Source organism: Lithobates pipiens, unplaced genomic scaffold (genome assembly GCF_037356315.1).
Source record: "Lithobates pipiens isolate NorthernLeopardFrog02 unplaced genomic scaffold, aLitPip1_a1.2 Scaffold_16, whole genome shotgun sequence".
Lineage (NCBI taxonomy): Eukaryota > Metazoa > Chordata > Amphibia > Anura > Ranidae > Lithobates > Lithobates pipiens.
Genome location: NW_027507748.1, coordinates 472,622,494 through 472,645,008, shown reverse-complemented (window position 1 = coordinate 472,645,008; position 22,515 = coordinate 472,622,494). Strand labels below are relative to the sequence as shown.

At 46.0% G+C, this 22,515-nt stretch overlaps 1 protein-coding gene across 1 annotated transcript in view; it reads right to left on the bottom strand.

Moving 5' to 3' along the window:
* The window catches only part of PCCA (propionyl-CoA carboxylase subunit alpha), a 1,052,859-nt gene extending 1,043,282 nt beyond the window's left edge, over window positions 1-9,577 (bottom strand). Inside the window, exon 1 of the mRNA XM_077482961.1 lies at window positions 9,440-9,577. Coding sequence (XP_077339087.1) covers window positions 9,440-9,493 — 54 coding nt within the window. The 5' untranslated portion in view covers window positions 9,494-9,577. The remainder of the gene's footprint in view (window positions 1-9,439) is intronic.
* Between the last annotated feature and the right edge of the window lie 12,938 nt (window positions 9,578-22,515).

Below are 22,515 nucleotides of genomic sequence, written 5' to 3'. Positions count from 1 at the left end.
ATGGGGGCAGTATTGGACCAGCATGCTGCCGCTGGTTCAATCCGAGTGGGCACTCCATCCTTAGACCTGTCCTCAAGCTCCATAAAGCAAGGGGAGATCGGCCGTAGAGACAAACTGCTGCTGTACCGCTAAATGCGCCTGTCCAGTGTTCAAACTGTTGCCCAAGCAGCATGTCCTCAGTGTATCCACGCCGTGCTCCTTAAAAGAAAAAAAAAAAAAAAAAAAAAAAAAAAAAAAAAAAAAAGACGGTGCCCGGAAGTGCATCATGTGACTTCCGGTCCCATCTTGCCGCATCAACGGAAGTCCTCCAACGCCATCTTGGTGCACTAAGGTGAAGCATGAGGAGGATACAGAGCCACACAGCCAAAACTGGGGGGGGGGGGGGGGGTGTTAGGTGGAAGGGAGTTGCCACCACTTACACCACCAATTAGACAAGAAACCTCCAAAAAATAAAAATGGGAACCTTTTTGGTAGAAGTACAGACTATCACCAAGGTTGATACCAGAGAAGGTGGGGGGGTCCACCAACCACAGTTACCAGACCTAAGAAAACAAAAAACCATGTCGGTGCTCCTGGAGGGTCTGGAAACACAAAACTAATGAGGGTCAGAGGAAAGGGAGGGGAACTTTTGAATTGTATCCAATTTGTGTTTCCTGTAGAGGGCGGAGCCAAATCATCTCTCAAGTAGCTGTCCTGGAAGGGGGGGGGGTGTGAACCTTGTGATCTTTCTGCACGTAGCTTGAAGTGCTTTATTCCTCTCAAGAAGCAAAATGGCAGCAGGCCGTAAGAGAGACCCTGTTTGGGAATAGTTACTAACCTGACAGCTCATTAATTCTAAATAGGAAACCCTAATTTTGTTTGCAAGTATTAAAGATTCTAACTACCAGCAAGAATAAATCTTTACATTTAAAGAGAACCTGTCATTTTAGATCCATCATGGCAGCGCCCGTTAGCGGGCATCCCCTCACCTGCTGCCGCCACGTCCCTCACCTAGTTGTGTCCCAGCCGTCCCATTAAAGTGAATGTTGGCGAGTCAACAGCAGGTCAGAGGAGGAGCCAGGACAGAGATGACAAATTTAACATTAAATCAAGCCTTTTTACTAGCAATTTATATAGACTTGATTTAAATCAAATCCACCCTGTGTATTTAATCCATTTTAGAATAAGGCTGTAATATAACAAAATATGGAAAAAGTAAGGTGGTGTGAATACTTTTCAAATGCACTGTATATTCATGGTATAGGTTATGCCACGGTACCGATTCAACAGAAGTTAGACTTTGCAGATGCATTTTTATGTGCCGTTTTACCTGCAAATTAATTTGTATTTCTGTTAACAAAGTCCTCAGATTTTTCTCTGCTTCAATTAAAGTGGTTGTAAACCCTTACAAACCACTTTGGTCCAAGAAATATCTCCTAAACCTACACGGTTTAGAGATATTTACTAAAAGACAGTCACAGCTGTCTACGGCGCATGCACCGTAGACTGCAGCGCTCAGGCGCACTATCGCCGTTAGCAGCATGCCGCTGCTAACGGCGATATGCCGTTAGTGGCGGCTCCCGTGCGCATGCGCGACGTCATCGCTGCTCCGGTGCTGTGAGTGGCCGGAGCAGCGATACCCGGAAGAAGATGGATGCTCCGGACTACAGGGGACAGCGGTGACATCGCTGGCTCCTGTGTCCGGTAAGTGACACATAATGGGCTACTATGTGATGCATTAGTAGCCCATTATGCTTAACCTTTGCAGGGAGACAAACCCATATCGGTCGACCTCTAATTTATTCTTTTTTTTTGTTGTTGTTGCAGGAGCCTGGAAAGCATTTCACCAGTGATCAGTAGATCTCTTTGCCATGCAGGTCTCCTGCACACTATCAATGTATCGACCTACCCATACAGGTAAGCCGATACTCCCCGACAGGCAGATTCAATGAACTGCCACAGCGCTGCAGTAGTTCATTGAGAAATACAAGTTGACAGCCGCTAAGGATTTCAGAACTTGCAGTTCATTCAAACACACAGAGCTGTGTTTGAAACATACGGCTGTGTGGGCGGAGCCCCGAACTACCTTGTTTTTTAAACAGTGGCAGCTAGTACAAGGAACTTCTCCCCATACTGCTGCTACAGGGATGGAAGGTCAGCAGGTGGCAGCTGCAGCATTGGGAACATGAAAAGGTCCTTTCACACGAGCGGTCTGCCCGGTGGACTCCGCTGAGCTCAGCAGGGGATCGATCCACCGATCAGGCAGATGTCAGGTCCGTTTCTGTTTACTGTGCAGATGGACCTGTCAGAGCCCCGCTCTCCTCTATGAGGAGATCGGATACAAACAGACCGCTTGTCTGTTTTTCATCCGATGGACGGATGGAAAAATAGGGTTTCCATCCATCTAGATTTCCTGGACAGGATCAGACAGCAGCCAACATGTCACCGCTGATATCTGCTGCTCCGTAGAGGTGAATGGAGTATCCATTCAGGTCCGCCTGAAAAACTGGACAGACAGACCTGATCAGCAAGCCTGTGAAAAAGGGGCCTTACACGTTCCACCCTAAATCCGGTGGACACATGTTCCCAAAGGTGAACTTATCTTTTAATATTCAACCCTAACCCTAGCCCCTACCCCAGCGCTTAACTTTATCCCTAACATGCAACTTTAGATGAAAAAAAGATTCCTGCGTGGCTTTGAAGCTACTTGAGTGCTAGAGAGTGTAACGTCGCATTGCATGAAAAGAACTGTCATACTTTGCTATTAGCAAAAGAAAATGTATTATATTTTAGAGTTGCCACGATAAGTCGATGTAATCGACTACGAAAATACGTGGACGTGCATGAAAGGCCTTGACGCGTCGCACTCGTCTCATCTCACCGGTAGTGGCAGTAATGGCGGCTGCTGCTCCTGAAAATGGAGAAAGTTCCAGTCTAGCAGAAAAAGCTAGGCCACGACTTTCAAAAGTATGGGAATTCTTTAAACAGGGGCCAGATAAAATGGTCCTTTGTTCCCTTCAAAACCGAAATGGTGTACCACGGCAGCACAACTGCGATGCATGAGCACCTCAGAAGAAAACACCCTGACGCTCTACGACCTCAAATGGACGAGCCATCTTTGTAAGCACTTATTACAATTGTGTTTTGGTCAAGATTAATATATGCTAGCAATCACAGATACATCATTTATTAGTGCATGCTCAGGGGTGCCCATATTTCTTGCTGTGATGTGTGTTTTGCTAATTGCTTTTTTTGTAGTGGCCATCTCACTTTTTTTTTTTTTATGTTTCCCAGGGCACTTTTCAGCCCTCAATGTCTTGCTGATCTGGGGATCCCTAAGGGCATGGTTGACAACTAACTGCAATGTATGACCAGCACACCTGAGAGAAGAGATGTCAGGCTTTTCTTCCAAAATACGCAGAGCAGCAACAACATTGAACATTTGCACTGCAGCATTATGCAGCTACAACATTGGCAATGGATATCTCAAACTTCTTCTAATAGATGAAATACAATTATTATTATTATTATAATCATTCATAATTAAACAATAGTTATTAATCACATTCAGTTCATAATATTAAGCAGATTTACTACCCTACCCTTTTTGAAATACAGTACATTATTAGCATTGAGCATTCATAGATTTCATGTTGGTTAAACTTGGTTCCTTCCTAAATGTTATTAATTACTGTGTATTGTTTTTCTTCTTTCATAAAAAGGATGTCACTGTTTGCACACCCCAAATGTTCGTTGCATATACCAATAGCATACTCAACATGACTGTAAAAGATAGGAGACCTCTTTCTATTGTAGACAGTCGAGGATTTCGTGAGATGATCAACACGTTTTACCCAGGATACACACTTCCCTTCCAGGGTCCATTTCACTAAGCTGATGGAGAAGAAATATGAGGAGAATTTTGAAAGATTAAAGCGTCACTCAAAGATGTGAAATCAAAAATAACTCTCACCACAGATGCATGGACCAGTATTGCCACAGAGGCATACTTGGGTGTCACATGCCACTTCATCAATGAAGACTGGAATCTTACATCGTACAATCTGACCACTATGCCACTTGAAGATCGGCACACAGCTGAAAACATTGCCAACTGGGTGGAAAAAGCAGCTGAAAAGTTTGAGATATCCAGGGCCAATTTAAATGTAGTTGTCCATGATAAACGCTGCAAAAGTTGTTGCTGCTCTGCGTATTTTGGAAGAAAAGCATGGCATCTCTTCTCTCAGGTGTGCTGGTCATACATTGCAGTTAGTTGTCAACCATGCCCTGAGGGATCCCCAGATCAGCAAGACACTGAGGGCTGCAAAGTGCCTTGTGAAACATTTAATAAAAAAAAAAAAAAAGTGAGCTTGCCACTACAAAGCTTAAAGCAAAGCAGCAACAAATGGGTACCCCTGAGCATGCACTAATAAACGATGTATCCGTAAGATGGAACAGTACTTTACACATGATCAGCCACCTGCTTGAACAGAAGTGGCCTGTGACTGCAACTCTTTCCGATCCCGATGTCACACCACAAGGGAAGCGCTTCCTGGATTTAAAACATGATCAGTGGAGCAAGTCCTGAAGCCTTTTGAGTGTGCTACGGTTTTCTTGAGTGGAAAGTCCTATGTGATTGCTTTCGCTCTACCTCCTCTGGTAAAGGGCCTCCAGAAATCCATACAGAGCACAATTTGCCAGACAGCAGCAGTCAAGGCTTTCCAAAGTGTTGCTGCACAGGCGATGACATCAAGATGGGAGCAGGAAACTAAATTCAGAGATGATGGTGGAGAAAATATATTGCAGCAGCCCTGGACCCCAGATTCCGCAAACTAAAATTCGTGCCAGCAGAGGACAGTTTCAAAGTTCACCTCAAGATCCAAGCTCTTGCTCTTGAAGTGAAAGATATGAGGAAGAGCAAACGCAACATCAATATGAGGAACAGTCAGCCAGTGCAGACATTACATTTTCTGAGAAGAGGCAAGGGTCTCTGTTGGACACTTTGCTCGGTTCTTCAGATTCAGATGACCACCACAGTAATGGTGAGCATGACATGACTGGTCACATCCAAGATCAAGAAACCCACAGTGAAGTTGTGAGGAATGAGATGCACATGTATTTTAGTGAGCAGGCTATTCCAAGGGAAGAAAATCTGCTGAAATGGTGGAAGGAAAAACGAAGAGGTTTCCCATCTTGGCCATGCTGGCAAAGAGTTACTTGTCTGTGCCTGCAACATCAACCCCATCTGAAAGGCTTTTCTCAGTTACTGGCAACATTGTGACAAAAAAAAAAAAAAAAAAGAGAGCAAGCCTAACTTCAGAGCATGTCGATATGCTAACCTTCCTCCATTGCAATGCTATAATACAACATTGCAATGGAGTAAGTAACACAGGCCCCCAAACTTTTGCACTGTTCATGTTGGGCAATATTTATGTTGAGATGGCTGCCTTCAGGTAATCTTTGCACAGTGTTGAGCAGTGCTTTTGTTGGCCTTGGCTCCTTGAAAACTGTTACCGTACAGGTATGTTTTACATTACAATTACAAGTAACACACCACAAAATACTGCTCAACACTCTGCAATAACACTATGTAATGATTACATAGTGTTATTGTATGTTGACCAGCATTTTTGTGGTGTTACTTTATAAACAACACTTTAGGGCAACATGCCATATAAATTCTGCCTAACACTTTGCAAAAGATGCATTCTGAAGGCATTATGTGGTTGAAAGTAGTAAGGTTACCACATAATGCCTTCAGAATGCATCTTTTGCAAAGTGTTAGGCAGAATTTATATGGCATTTTCATGCCTCATGCCCTAAAGTGTTACATTTTACATGGCACTTGTAGAAGGTAGAAAAATACCTATCGGCCTAAATTGAGGGAAAAAAAATGTTTTTTATATATATTTTTGGGGGAGATTTATTATAACAAAAGTAAAAAAATGTGTTTTTTTCAAAATTGTCGCTCTATTTTTGTTCATAGCGCGAAAAAATAAAAAACGCAGGGGTGATCAAATACCACCAAAAGAAAGCTCTATTTGTGGGGAAAAAAGGACGTAAATTTAGTTTGGGAGCCATGTCACACGACCGCGCAATTGTCAATTAAAGCAACACAGTGCCGAATTGCAAAAAGTGGTCTGGTCTAAAGCCAGCAAAATGGTCCGGTCTGTAAGTGGTTAAAACAACGCAGTGCCGAATCACAAAAAGTGCTCTGGCCAGGAAGTGGGTAAAATCTTACGGGGCTGAAGTGGTAAAAATTTTTATTTTATTTTTTTTAAATGTGAAATGCAAAAGTAGATCTCTGTGAAAGGGTTAAAAAAATAAAAACCAAATGTCCCAGTTCACACATAAAGCTCAGCCATGATGGGAATGTGGCCCAACAACACACACACACTGCCTACAGCCATCTAAAGGCCCATACACACAATCAGACTTTTTGACAATAAACATGCAAGTTAGCGGTTTTAAAGCAACATCTGACCGTGTGTACGCTCCATCAGTAGGGCTGCAACTAACGATTATTTTCATAATCGATTAATCGGCCAATTATTTTTTCGATTAAAAAAAAAAAAAAAAAAGAAGGGGGGGGGGGTATATATATATATATATATATATATATATATATATATATATATATATATATATATATATATATATATATATATATATATATATATATATATATACACACACACACACACGTGTCCCCCCCCAGTATAGATGACACATTCCTCCCCTCTCACATGGTGTCACTGCCCCACCTCCTCTCAGTGCTCCCCTCCCCCCCTCCGGTGTCTCGGGTTTTCTCACCCCTTCATGGTGACAGCGGCTCCTCCTCGGTGTGCTGGAGTGGTGTGGGGCGGAGTCTCAGTCCGGACCCGCCACACGTGACTCGGTCGACTCCTCCAAATGGAGCGAAGGGCACCCCGAAGCCGGGAGATGGATGCACGCATGTGCAGAGCACAACCTCCAATCACAGCAGCGCTGGAAAGCGGGGATGTGCGAGGACAGGGGATGTGCGAGGACAGAAGAAGCGGACAGGGGATGTGCGGGGGCAGAGGAAGTCAGGACTTTTTAGGAAAGTTGGAGGGAAGATGTGAAGTCTCTGAGGGCTGAACTTTATTCAATCTGCTACTTGACAAGGCAGGCTGTATGGAAAGGGTTAATGTTAGAGTAATCCCCCTCCCCCCATACACAGACCCCAGCAATGTGAGGAACTCATGTACAATAACACTGACAGACAGCAGGGAGAACCCACTTAAACTGTAAGCTTCTGTTGCCAAGCGCAAGACTATTTGCTTTTCTATCAGTAAGCCTAATCTGCAGATCCATCTGCCAATATTGTTGTTATTCAGACCCCAAGTAATGGAATGGAATTGGCTGCTAGGCCTTAGTTTCATTCACATTTCCATGAACAAGTCTCTATTAGATTAGTTACCAGCAGTTAATCTGATATTAAAGGGACCTTTTGCAGCTGTTTCTCTTTCATTTTCCTTTACTTACTGTACAGCTGCAGGAAGGCTTTTTTCCAGCTGGGAGACATTTCAAGTCTAAACCACTTCCCTCAGGTTTAGCCTATTGAAAATATTCTCTTAACGGTGTACCCTTAAGAAGAGGATGCAAATGAAAATGTAATTGTGTGGACGGCATACTGCCATACGCCTCGCTGGGGGTGACGTCAGCGCGCAGCTCGCCGCCGGGTGTACCAAGATGGCCGCCAGCTCCGAAGCTAGGCCGAAAGCCGCGGTCTTTCCTAAGGCCGCGGCCCGCTCGGCGGATCACATGGTGCGGACCAACTAATCGATAATGAAAATCGTTGACAACGATTTTCATTATCGATTATTATCGATTAATCGTTTCAGCCCTATCCATCAGACAAACTTTTTCGGTTTTCATCAGACAAATGTTGGCTGTGCGAACAGACAAACTTTTCGACAATACAAGTCCGGCGGAGCAAAGTCCGATCGCGTGTACAGAAAACCAATCGGACTTTACAAACACGCATGCTCAGAACCAATGCAAAAGATCAGACGACAATACAGAAGTTGAACAAAGGTGGCGGTAAAGAGCAGAAGAACCATGTGATTTGGTGAAAGTTGGCTGAAAAAGTCAGATTGTGTGTGTGCTTAACGAGTTCATGGCCAACGCCCTTTTGTACAGAAATCCATGGGAAAGTTTGTTTAACCTCCCTAGTGGTAATCCCGAGTCTGGCTCGGGTTGGGATTTTACTGGATGCAGGGAGGACACAGAGAAGTTACTTACCTTGTCCCCTGGATCCAGCGATGTCCTCCGCGCTGTGTGATCCTCCGCTAGATTCACACAGTGCCGAATGCCACGAGCTCCGTTCGCTGCGACGTTACGGCACACGGGAGCGGAGATCGGCGCCAAATTCAAAAAAGTAAAAGTACACAAAACACACAGCACTGTAATCTTACAGATTACAATACTGTATAAAAAAAATACACACCCCCTTTGTGCCTTGTGGTCTGTGCAGTGCCCTGCATGCACTTTAATATTATAAATACTGTTTTTTTATGGCTGGAATTTAGAGATTGTCCATAGCAACCAAAAAGTGTCCCTTCTTCAGTGTTTTGGGATTTGATTACATTATTGAATAATTTTTATTATTATTTATTATATACTTTATCATACACGGGATGTCTGCTAGACTCTGGTTTGAACAGATTTAAGAGAGTTATTCCTTACAATTACAGGACTACAATATAAAACGCCAAATTTCCATGCAAAATAATTGTACTGCTTTCAGCACCTAAAACCAGAGTGAATCATGCCACCAGGGAGGTTAAAGAGGTTCTTCACCCTAAAGGGGAAGTTCCGCTAATCTGATACCTCCCCCCCTCCGGTGCCACAATCATCACCTTTTAGGGGGGAGGGGGGTGCAGTTACCTGGATAATCTAGGTATCTGCACCCACTTCAGGGCAGACTGCCGCAGACCCCCGCAGACGTCCCCCCGTTGTGTTCTGGGAAACACACACAGTTCCCAGGACACAGCGGGGGACCAGCAGAGACACTCAGCGCGACTCGCGCATGCGCAGTAGGGAATCACAGCGATGTCCCATGAACATAATTTTAGGGCTTTCCCAAGACCTTAAACTTTTTGCCAAGGTCAAAGGTAAAGAGGCAGAGGAATCCTGATGTACACTAGAAAATGGGCAGTGCGCACTCCTATGAGGCTGATGGTAGAGATGTACAGCAGTGCTGGCCCAGCTCTCCCCTCACCATTGGAGGACTAGAAAGAATAGGTAAGCTGTGCAGGACTATCACCCAGAAAGGCAGGAGTGCCTGCAATGTCAGTCACACACACAGGGAACATGTCAGGTTGTATGAGGACCCTCCAGCATACAAGTGAGGACAGGGAGCTCGGTTACTGGCAGTGCCTAGCCCAGTCCCGAAAAGTCCTAACATGAGTCTACGAGCCCGGCGCCCACTCCTCACCTGCCCATTGATCAGTGTTCTGTGCGCCTGTATGAGGACTCTGAGCGCCGCCATCGTGGTCTCTCTACAGCAAGTCTGACCTTTCCACTCAGAAGAGTGGGAGGAGTCTGCTACCAGGCGACCAATGAGACGCCTAGAAGAGGCCGCGCGTGCTTACCCTCCCACGTGGTAAAGTGTCCTTGTGCCTGTCAGCTGTGCGCTGAGGTGACCGGGAGGTGTGAGGGAAAGGAGTTCCCGCCAGGTTGGCTTGTCATTTCGTCTGTGGCTCGTGTAGTTCAGATAGCTTCGGCTTCCCGTACAGAGTTCTGACACGGACTACGTGAGCATAAGGCATTGCAAGGAGGAGTTTACATGGTCAGTTCAGGTAGTCGTCTGAGGGAAAGGTGAAAGGTAGTCCTGTACACGGAGGCGGTGTGTGAGGAGTAGGCCAATACCTTTACCTCAGTGCGGGATATACACTGGAGTCAAGCCATCAGACAATTTTTTTTTTTTTTTTTTTTGGTAGAATATTCAACACAGAAAAACTAGCCATAACATAATGTGATATATAAAATAATGATTACACCGTTGTCACAGATACATCACCCTCGTTAAAAACATTTACAATACAGTATGATTTTACTGTGGAAATGTAAAGATACAGAGCCCCAAATATCAACCCGTTGGCTACAAACTGACATTTATCATACACACCTCGCTCTATGGTATCTTACAATACGGTATGATTTTAGGGCCAGTTTACAGAGGACGCAGTTCCATGTGCTTTTTTTCTGCACTAAAAATGCATGCACAGTGTTTTCCATTTATTCCAATGGCTCTAGTTCACACCATGCAGTCAGTTTCCGGTCAGGTTCTGGTGCAGAAACTGAACGGAACTGACTATTTGTGCAGAAAAAACAGAACTGCATCTGGTGTGAACTGGCCCTTACTGTGGAAATGTAAAGATGCAGAGCCCCAAATATGAACCCATTGTCTACAAACTAACATTTGTTCACTGCTAAATGGGTTGAAAACAAAATTTTCCATTGGACCAATACTTTTACAATGCAGATGTGTCCTACATACCCCCCTCTATGATATCTTTCCATATGGTATGAGTTTACTGTGCAAATTTAAAGATACAAAGTCCCAAATATCAACCCATTGGTTCCAAACTGACTTTTTTTTTTTGTAATACTTCACAGTGGGTCAGAAACAAAATCTTCCAGGACCAAAATGTTTACAATGCAGATGTGTTATACACACCCCCCTCTATGATATCTTAAAATACGGTATGATTTTAATGTGGACATTTAAAGATATAGAGTCGCAAAATATCAACCCATTGGTTAAAAAGTGAAATTTTTCCAATACTTCTAAATGGGTCAAAAACAAAATCTCCCATTGGACCATTACATTTACAATGCAGATGTGTTATACACATCCCCTTCTCTGATATCCTTCAATATGGTATGATTTTACTGTGAAAATTCAAAGATTCAAAGCCCTAAATACCAACCTATTGTTTAGAAAGCGACACTTTTCAAATGTTCTAAATGCCTAAAAATAAAATCTCCAATTGGAGCAACATATTTACATTTACACCTCTTCACGCATAAAGCCTCATGCACACCGGGCATTTCTACAGCTGCTTTTAGCAGCATCAGACTGTTTTTTTTTTTTTTTTGCTGCTTAAATGTTATTCTATGGCCTCATGCACATACAGGCTTTTAGGAGCTATAAGTGGCATAGGCATTTTCAAGCTGCAAAAAAACCCCAGGGCCAGCGCGTTCTGAGGACCGGCGTTCGAGCTGTAAACATGTCTGACACTGGTAAAAGCTGCTAAATGCGGCTTAATGCTGGCTACAGCTGCGTTAAGCCTCGCTAAGCGTTTTTTTTGACATGTCATAATGGTTCCCTTTGAGAGCCCATTGATTTGAATACAAGTCACACCATAAATCAGATCATGCGATGATCCAACTTGCGTTGCGGCTTGTGCGCTGAGGATCTTAAAGGGGAACCCTCGCCAAAATGAAAAAAATGTTTCTGGGGTACCCCCTAAAATCCATACTAGACTCTTATCTGAGCACGCAGCCCAGCAGGTCATGAAAGGGGAGGGGGGATGGCGAGCGCTCTTCCCCACACCATACCAGGCCACGTGCCCTCAACATGGGGGAGTGAGTGCCTGTGCCCCTCCACCCAAAAGCACCTTCTTCCCATGTTGATGGGGACAAGGGCCTCTTCCCGACAACCCTGGCCGGTGGTTCTTGGGGTCTGCAGGCGGGGGAATTATTGAAATCTGTAAGCCCCTTTAAGAAGGGGCCCCCCAGATCCCAGCCCCCACCCTATGTGAATGAGTTTTGGGTACATTGTACCCCTACCCATTCACCCCAAAGAAAAGTCAAAATTAAAAAAGTACTCAAGTTTTTGACAAAGTAATTTATTGAAGCAGCTCCAGCATCTCTTCTCCTTCCAATTTCTTCTCCCCGATGTCTTCATCTTCCGGTTCATTTCCCACCACTGATGTCTTATTCCGCTGCCGGTTCTCCTTGCTCCGCTGCTGGTTCTTCTCTCTCCGCTATCTTCTGCCTCTGCTGGGTCTCCCCTCTCCGCTGCCTTCTCCCTCTATTCTTCCTCTTATGTTCCCTCAACACTCTCTCCAGCTGTAATGCTAGGGCCGCCGTGTGCCATTGCTTATATAGCCATGGGGCGGGGCCACATGGTGACATCATCCGGAGGAGAAACGGCAGCAGAAGATGACATTAGCGGAGTGAAAAGAACCAGAGGATGAAGACCTCGCCTGAGGGAGAAGAAATCAGAAGGAAGAGGCCCCCTGCCCATAGGCCCCGACAACAAACGGTCAGGGTTGTCGGGAAGAGGCCCTCCTCCCAATCAACATGGGAACAGGGTGCTTCGGGGTGTGGCCCCCTGCCCCAAAGCACCACCACCCCCCCCCCATGTTGAGGGCATGTGGCCTAGTATGGTCCAGAATGGGACTTGGGGGCTCGATCATTTCCCCTTTTCCAGACCTGCCGGGCTGTGTGCTCGGATAAGGGTCTGGTATGGGTTTTGGGGGGGCATACCATTTTTTTGGCGTGGGGGGTTCCCCTTAAAACCCATACCAGACCGAAGGGTCTGGTATGGTCTTGGGGGTGGGGGGGCGGAACCCCACACCATTTTTTTTTTTGATGAGGGTTTATTGTGATCTGACTTCTGGTGCGACTTCTATTCAAATCAATGGGCTTTCATAGGGAACCATTGTTTTTGAATAGAGGCAGAGGAACGCTGCTAAAAGCTAACGTTCCTAAACGTGCATTAACACCAATGTAAGAAGCTACTAAAAGTATGTTTTTACAGCCACTTATTCCTGGCATGGGTTTTCTAACGCCATGTGCGCATGAGGCCTAAGTCCAATGGTTTTATGCCACCTCTAAACAGGGAGTGGATTGCTTGGAGATGATGTGGCTTATTTTATCTGTTGAATTTCTGTAGTACTGGCTGATTTACTGCTACGAAAGTTTTTCAGTACCCTTTGTTTTTCTTGCCTTTTTTTTTTTACGTTTATTTTTCTATACCAGTGTTAATTTTGACCACAAATTTTAATTTTAATTTAGTTTTGACTAAAATGGCATTTAGTTTTAGTCATCTCAATTGTTTTAGTTTTAGTCTAGTTTTAGTCAACTAAATAACATAAGATTTTTGTTGACTAAATCTATAGTAGATTTAATCAACTAAAATGTAACGACCGAGATTATATACCTGTAGTTTTGCCACCCATCCGGGTTTCAAGCGGACAGTATGGGTTTGGAGGCAGGTGCCCAGATTTCAGGCTGCCTGACTTAGTAGAGACCGGACGGCAGCCTTTACTGAACTCAGTGCGGCCAGTCATTGCGGAACCGCAGGGCAGCCTGCAATGGGTGATGGTGCACAGGGCACACAGTCTGTGACCCCCTTTGGGCCAGAGCCGGCTCCGGAGGGGGCCACGGAGTGTGTGCTTTGTGCACCTGTTACGTGCAGCCCTGCAGTTAAGAAGTGACCAGACACACTGAATTCACATCAGTGCGGCCGTTTATTAAAGGTTGCCATCCAGTCCCAGCTGAGTCGGGTGTTCGGGTTTCAGGGCACTCGACTCCAAACCCGAGGGTAACATTTTCATAGCAGTAAATCGGCCAATTCTATAGAAATTTAACAAATAGAATAACTTCCGCCACATCATCCCTGAACAATCCATTCGCTGTATAGGAGGGGCATAAAACCTTTAGACTTATGTTGCTCCAATGGGAGATTTTATTTTTTATTTATAACTTTTGAAAAGTGTTGCTTTTTTAACCAATGGGTTGGTATTTGAGGCTCTGTATCTTTAAATTTGCACAGTAAAATCATACCCTATTGTAAGATATCATAGAGGGGGGTGTGTATGACACATCTGCATTGTAAATGTGTTGGTCCAAGGGGAGATTTTGTTTTTGACCCATTTAGAAGTGAAAAAAATGTAAGTTTGTAGCCAATATGTTGATATTTGGGGCGCTGTATCTTCAAATTTCGATGACAAAATCATACCGTATTGTAAGATATCATAGAGGGGGGGGGGGGGGTGTATGACACAACTGCATTGTAAACATATTGGTCCAAGGGAGATTTTGTTTTTGACTCATTTTGAAGTATTGCGAAAATATCACAGTAAAATCATACCGTATTGTAAATGTTAGAGAGGGTGATGTATGTGTGACAACTGTGTAATCATTATTTTATATATTACATTATGTTATATTTAGTTTTTCTGTGTTGAATATTCTACCAAAAACTTGTCTGATGGCAACACCACTGATTTGCAGCTGACTGATGGAATATATGGGGCTGGCTGTACACTATTCGCCTTCTACATTACAAAGTACCTCAACAGATCCTTTGTTTAGAACAATTTGGAATGACTGAAGTTTATATAAACTAGAAGCACATTGAAGAGGTTCTTCACTCTGAAAAATGTAAAAGCCACAAATACTGTAGCTGCTGGCTTTTAATAAAAGGTTACTTACCTGTCCGAGGATCCAGTAGCGTTCTCACCCAGGCCGGTTATTCATCGGTCTTCAGATCCCCGACACCGCTATGTTTACTAAGGGAACGTTCACTGGTTACATACTGTGCACAGGCAGACTTTTTCTTGCAGAAGAGAAATGCAGTGACTGTTCTGCAATAAAATACACTTACCTGTCTGCTCACAGCAATATCCAGAATGGAAACTGAGCTGTTGTATATGCAACTCAGCTTACAGCAGCCTCAGATGCTTTATTGACTAGCTCCTGTTTATGGAGTGATGTCATCCCATGTCTGCCAATGAGGAAGGCCAAAAACTGGCATACAGGAGATGATGCCAGCATCGGCGAGGGACCTCTGGAAAGGTAAGTATTAAATTAGTAAATTAGTTCCGCTTTATACTGTGTTCACAATATCTTCACATGCGGCTCACAGCAGGGGTCTGGTGCGTCACCGTTTCAGGTCCAATTTCAGCCAGTATTTTTGTCTGAATTTGAACCTGAAAAGGACCAAAATCTCCTGCTATTGTGAAACCCAGCCTTAAAGCCTTCTAGTGAATGGCCAGCTTAACCACTTATATACTTATATACATATACTGCGGTAAGGCGGCTCTATTGTGCAAAACAACATACCTGTATGTCATTTCGCACCATAGAAAGTGGGTCGCGTGCGCCGATTGGCCAGAGGGGGAGCCAATCAGTGGGTCCGGGGACACAATGTCTGACAACATCCCACAATCGCTCCACCTAGAGGCAGAATGGGGATCAGCCTATGTAAACAATGGCAGATTCCCTGTTCTGACAGGGATGGACACAGATCTTCTGTTCCTGCTAAGCAGGAACATGGATCTCTGTGTACATCCAGTAAGTTCATCCCCCACACAGTTAGCAAGCACCCCCTTGGGACACACTTAACCCTTTGATCAGCCCTGTTGTTAACCCCTTCCATGCCAGTGTCCTTAGTACAGTAACAGTGCATATATTTAGCACTGTTCACTGTAAAAATTTCACTGGTTCCCAAAAGTGTCAGGTGTCCAATTTGATCGCCACAATGTCATCGTCCCGCTAAAAATTGCTGATCGCGGGGCGTGTCCAAGATGGCGATTTGAGAGGACGCAGGATCCAGAGCTCTGCTGGGTATTCGGCATTTATCCTTACTCCTACCTGAATTACTAAACTGCAGAGGAAAAGGGCTTTGTTTTCCGGAGGGTGCACCCGTACAAGCGGCCCCGCACGTGGCTGCCTCTCCTAAGCGTGTAGGCAATATGGCGTCTCAGATGGAGACAGCAGACCGGGACACGGAGGCATAGATTGGCTTTCAGGAGGTAATGGCGGCAATCGCAACATGTCAGGCTACTTTGATCAACAAGATCGAGGTGGTGCAGCTGGATGTTGGTCTTATCCACCAGGACTTAGACAAGCTCCGCTCGAGAGTGACGGAGGTAGAGCAGCGAGTAGGGCAATCAGAGGATGCTGTTATGGAGTATACGGCATCTCTCTGCACTCTCCAGACAAAGGTTCGGGCCCTTGAATTCAAAGTGGACGACGCAGAGAACAGAAACAGGGGGAACAACCTCTGGATCGTCGGTCTGCCGGAGGGTGTGGAGGGAAAAAACCCCATGGTATTTTTCGAGGAACTGCTGAGAGAACTTCTACCTCCCGCACAATTTTCCCCATACCATACAGTGGAGTGAGCCCACCGGATCCCCCCCGGTCCCGGGTCCACCTGGAGATAATCCTCGCACCCTGATAATCCTCGCACTCTCTTGAGACACAAAAGTTGCGCAGATCCTTTGACCAGATCAAAATGGGGCTGCGTGCAAGGAACATCAAATACAGTATCTTTTTCCCTGTCAAGCTGAGGATTCAAATGGGGGAGACTGTAAAATTCTTCACTACTCCTTGGGATGCCGCTGCCTGGCTCGATTCGCTGCCCCCCGCCCGTTAAGTACCTGCGGCCAGCCCAATGTGCTGAGATCCTGCTCAACATCTATTTTACACACCTGTCAGTGGAAACTGATGCCTGAAATTTCTGGGTGTATGTGCATGCAGACTGAGGCCATGTCTGTATATGCTGTGACTTGACCAACACCAAACTAACTTGGGCAACCCAGATCTAGTCGCTACTCATGCCCACAGTTCCTGTTGCTATACCCTGCTAGGAGGATCAGGTCTGGACGGACATCCCTGCAGTTTGAACACTCCTACCCTGATACACTGGATACTCTGGGCTTTGCACTCGCCGGGCATTTCAACATACACTCTGATTGGCACGCAGGGAGCCAGCCCATTGTTTGTTCACGCGTGACGGGAAATTGGCAAATGTCTGAATACATGGGTTTCCTGATCCCAGAAGTTGGAAGTGCCCCTTTGGATCTCTGGAGTGTTCTTGGCCCCCTGCCCTGGGTACTATGGATGTTAAGCTCAGTGTCCTTGAGGATACCACATCCTAGTTTCCTAATCTCGGGAACCAGGAGTGAATACATGTTCTACGCCTCAGGAGTGGGATCTTAACCTCCCTAGCGATGATCCCGAGTCTGGCTCGGGTTGGGATTTTAGTTCCACGATCGTTAACCTCGAGCCAGACTCCGGATCGCATCGCTGGATACAGGGAGGTCACAGGGAGAAGTTACTTACCTTGTCCCCTGGATCCAGTGTGATCGAGCTGTCCTACGCTCGATTCACACAGTGCCCGAATGCCGCCGAGCTCCGTTCCCTGCGATGTTGCGGTGCACGGGAGTGGAGATCAGCTCCAATTCAAAAAAAGTAAAAACACACAAAACCCACACAGCACTGCAATCTTACAGATTACAGTACTGTATAAAAAAAAAATTACACACCCCCTTTGTCCCTAGTGGTCTGTGCAGTGCCCTGCATGCACATTTATATTATAAATACATTTTTTTCTGCCTGGAATTTGAAGATTGTCTATAGCAACCAAAAAGTGTCCCTTTTTCAATGTTTTAGGATTTTATTATATTATTGAATAATTTTTATTATGATTTATTATATTATAAACTTTATCATACCCGGGATGTCTGCTAGACTCTGGTTTGAACAGATTTAAGAGAGTTATTCCTAAGAATTACAGGACTACAATATAAAACGCCAAATTTCCATGCAAAATAATTGTTCTGCTTTCAGCACCTAAAACCAGAACTAATCATACCGCCAGGGTGGTTAATAATGGTTGTTTCCTGGTATGCCATATATCTGAACCGATGAGCCTGTCGTGGAGATGGTGGAGTTGAGCTACATTTCAGCAGGCTGCACTTTACCACACCATGGTTGACGTTAGTTCACAGCTTTTTTTTTTTTTTTTTCTCTTTTCTTTTGAAACAAAGCCACGTACCCCTGGGATCACCTAAGAGATTAAAGGGGTTGTAAAGTAAAATTTTTTATTTTTTTAAAATAACAAACATGTCATACTTACCTCCACTGTGCAGCTCGTTTTGCACAGAGTGGCCCCGAACCTGCTCTTCTGGGGTCCCTCGGCGGCTGTCTCAGCTTCCTCCCGCAGGTGCTTCTCACGTTAATGCGAGCTCCCTCGCATTGGTGAGAAGCACTGCGGGCGCGCTCCCGTGATACAGCCGGCGGCTATAGCCGCTCGCTGTATCACAAGGCCCCGCCCCCCGGCGCGCTGCGTCATTGGATGTGATTGACAGCAGCGCAAGCCAATGGCTGCGCTGCTTTCAATCCATCCACTCCAGCCAATCAGCGGCCAGGCTGAGCGGCGAAGAGGACGGCGGGGGCGAGCGCGGGATTTTCGAGGGGTCAGGTAAGTAAAACGGGGGGACTGGGGGCGCCGGCAGTGTGAGATGTTTTTTCACCTTAATGCATAGAATGCATTAAGGTGAAAAAACATTTACCTTTACAACCCCTTTAAATATACACTTCTAACCAGCATCTCTGCTGACCTGTTAAAAAGCACCTCTTGCGCCCTCTAGAAGTTACTGTTTATGTTGGGGGTTTGGGATACTGTCCACGTCCAGTCTCTTCTGGGGGTGGGGGGTTTATTGCCGTTGCAGATATCAGGGAGGTTTTTGGTTAAAATGTTTGTCTCAAAATTAGAGCTCGTATATGTCAAATGTGCACTGTACTCAGGAGCTTGTGATACTGAATATGTGGTTGAAATGTGTAGGAATTGTGCGCTATTCTGATTGCATCATCCTGGGGCTGGGTTGGGTGGGGGGGGTTTGGGGACCTGTGCACCACGGTCAGTCATATATACCTACCATTCCATGGCTAGTCTATTATATCATGGAATGTCTGGGGATTAAATTCAGCCACCAAGAGGTCTCTGGTATTTAAATATCTACAGAGATATAACCCCCACGGCTGTATCCTCTAAGAGACCCACTTGACGGGCGCGTGGATACTTGGACTCAGGAGGGCAGGGGTGGGAATCCATCATCACTCTACCTATTACAACTATGCCAGGAGAGTAGATACTGGATGTCTGGACGGACCCGGGGGGTAGGTTTGTGATTATACATGCTATACTTTATAACAGAAGTCTGGTACTAGTAGGACTGTACCTTCCTCCCCATGCCAATATACAAATTCTGTTGGACATTATGCAAATTGTGATGGAATTTAACACAAGAGGTTTTCTTGTTGGAGGTTTATAACATGGTACTGTTGCAGAGCCTGGACAGGCTGCACGCAGTAACCTGCCCCTCGTCGGGCTTACAGAACTAGGCAGACGTCTTTACTCTCACTGATGTCTGGCGGCATTTTCACCAGTCTGGTAGAGAATACACGTGCCATTCCACCTCCCATGTGGCCCTCTCCCATATAGACCTGGCTTATGCCTCCCTTGGGGCTTTGCGATGGACGTACCTACCCCGTGGCATATTGGACCATGCCCCTCTACATGTTAGGATATCGCTGGCCAACTCTCCGGGTTTGAAATTATGGAGCCTGCCCAGGTTATGGGCGATAGATGATAGGTTACAGGAACCAATGATGGAAGCGATTTGCAATTTTTGGGTGTTGAACGGAGAGTCGACTAATGTTGCTACACTATGGGACACCTTCAAAGCGTGGGTTGGGGGGAGTATATTTCCCGTGTATCTTCCCTGCAGAGAGAGGCCTCTTGGTCCCTAGAGATTCTGGAGGAGGAGGCTGCGAGGCATGAGGCAAATTATATTCAGTCACCCAACGCCAATAACCATGGGGTGTGGCAGAGGGCACTCCGAGATCTATCCCTGCACAATATTGAACAGACCCAAAAATCCATGCTGTATTCCAAGCAGAGGATTTTTGAGCATGGTAACAAAAATGAGAAACTGTTGGCATGGCTGGCAAGGGATTAGGTGGCCTCCACACACATATGTCATCAAAGATGCTCAGGGGTGGATGCAGTCTTCTCCTGAAGACATCAGTGCTAGATTCCTGGAGTTTTTCTGGGAACTTTATACTTCCAGGGCTAATTTCTCTCCATCTGAACTCTGGGAATACTTTGAGGGTGTCCCCTTCCCTGTACTGTCAGATGAACAAAAAGCAGAACTGGATGGGGACATCTCTCTTGAGGAGATCCAGACTGCAATCGGGGGTCTGCAGAGTGGCAAGACCCCGGGTGCACATGGTGTGCCTACGGAGTTCTACTCCCAACACTTGGACCTCCTTGCCCCTAGACTAAAAACCCTTTTTGCTGGCCTTGCTGAAGCAGGGGCCCTGCCTGAATCTCTGGAGGAGGCTGTAATTGTCCTGATTCCCAAGACCGGCAAGGATCCCCAGGAACGTGGGTCATATAGGCCCATCTCATTACTCAATGTAGATGCAAAAATATTAGCGAAGATACTGGCCATTCGCCTGTCCTCGTAATATCTACCCTGATTCATACTGACCAGACCAGATTTATGCCGGGCAAGGGCACTGACATAAACATTAGGCGCCTGTTTTTAAATCTGTCCATAACTCGTGCCAACGCTGGATCCCAGGTAGTTGCCTCCCTCGATGCTGAAAAAGCATTCAATTCAGTGGAATGGGAATATCTATGGGGAGTTTTGAGGTGTTTTGGCTTTAGCCCTAAGTTTATATACTGGATTAAATTGCTCTACAGAGCTCCAAGGGCTGAGGTACGAACCAACGATTGGATATCTGACTCTTTCACACAACACAGAGGCACTCGTCAGAGTTGCCCGCTGTCCCCCAGTCTCTTTGCCCTGGCGCCCCTGGCAATTTTAGTCAGGGAGTCTCCGGTGGTCCGGGGGTTACAGCTTCGCAACTTGGAGGAAACGATATCCCTCTGTGCAGACAATGCTCTGCTATACCTGCATGATGCTGGTCCGTCCCTGTCGGCTGCCCTAGAGCTGTTTGACAGGTTCAAATCTCTGTCAGGTATCCGCATTAACTGGACCAAATTGGTTATCTTCCCTCTAGATGGTCAGACCCGGGCCACTTCGACCCCCACGCCACTGTTATCGGTGTCGGAGTTCAAGTATCTCTGGATCAGGGTGGGGAGGGACACAAGCCAATATTAAAATTTAAATGTACTCCCAATGCTCCGACTTCTAAAAGAGAAATGCCAGTCTTGGTCTGGACTCCCACTAAATTTACTAGGCCGAATAAGTATTCTCAAAAGGATTATACTACCCAAATTCAATTATTTTTTCCAGCCTGGTCTGGATACCTGCGGCTTTTTTCAGAGAGGTGGATAGATGCATCACCTTTTTCTTATGGCATGGCTCCGTTCCGAAGCTGACAAAATCCACGCTACACTTACCAACTCATCTTGGGGGGCTGGCCCTCCCAAACTTCCAAGTGTACTACTGGGCAGAAATGATGGTCACAACTTAGGCTGCGTACACACGGGCGGATTGTCTGTCCAACTTAGTCCGCTGAACCGCGTTTCAGCGGACAATCCGCTCGTGTGTGGGCTTCAGCGGACTTTTTCAGCGGACAATCTGACGAACAAAGTCTTACAGAATTTTCGTAAGACAGTCCGTTCAAACTTGGTTTTGTCCGTCCAAACTTGACGGACTAAGTATGGCGCATGCTCAGAAAGGATTTACACGGCCGAAGGTTGCATTGCAGTGTATAGGACGTCGTTTTTCTAGTCCCGTCGCACGTGCTGTACACGTCATCACGCACGCTTTCAGCGGACTGTCTGCTCATCGTGTGTGGTCAAGTCCGTTCATGCAAATTTTGAACGGACTGTCTGTCGGATTGTCTGACGAACTTAGTTGGGCAGACAATCCGCCCGTGTGTACGCGGCCTTAATGGTGGTTTGAGGCAAAACGTACAAATGCGGCAGTTTGCGTGGAGGCGACCAAATTGGGATCACTGCGGGACCTATAAAACTTGGTGTACAGGGGGGTGGAGGCATATGAGGACCTTCCCACTCCAACTAATGCCGCGTACACACATAGCCGACTATCCAACAGACTTAGTCTGGCGGACTTCCCGCCAGACTGTCCGTCGGACTTTCCGAACGTGCTACTCGGGTAGCGTGCTCGGACAAGGGTCTGATGTGGACCTAGGGGGGACCCCCACGCCGGTTTTTTTCGGCGTTGGGGTTCCCCTTTAAGTCCATACCAAGTGGCCTACCTGGAGACCCGCTCGAATGAACGGACTTTTCTCCGGGCAGGAAGTTTGTTCATTTCAAAAGTACGGCAGGCTGGCATACACACGGCCGGATTGTCTGCCGAAATGCGAGTCCGGCGGGAAGATTGGAGTGCAAAACTACTTTCTAAGTCCGCAGGTACTTTCGGGTCCAAAAAGTATGCCGGAGGCTATACACGGGGGGATTGTCCGGCGGACTTGAGTTTGCCGGACTTTTTCACCCGATTGTTTGTTGTGTACGTGGCATTAGTCAACGATCAGGGTGTGGATTGTGGCCAGACGTAGGTTGTCCCGGATGGAGTGCTGGTCCCCGGTCCAGCCCCTCTGGGGGAACCCTAATTTACCCCACTTTAGATCGATACCTGATCCTCAGGTGTGGGCGAGATTCGGCATTAAGACGCTGCGGGACATTATGCCTGAGCGCGCCTTGTTGCCATACCCCCAATTAACTAGACGATATGTCTTACTGGGCTGGATGTACTTTCGATATATCCA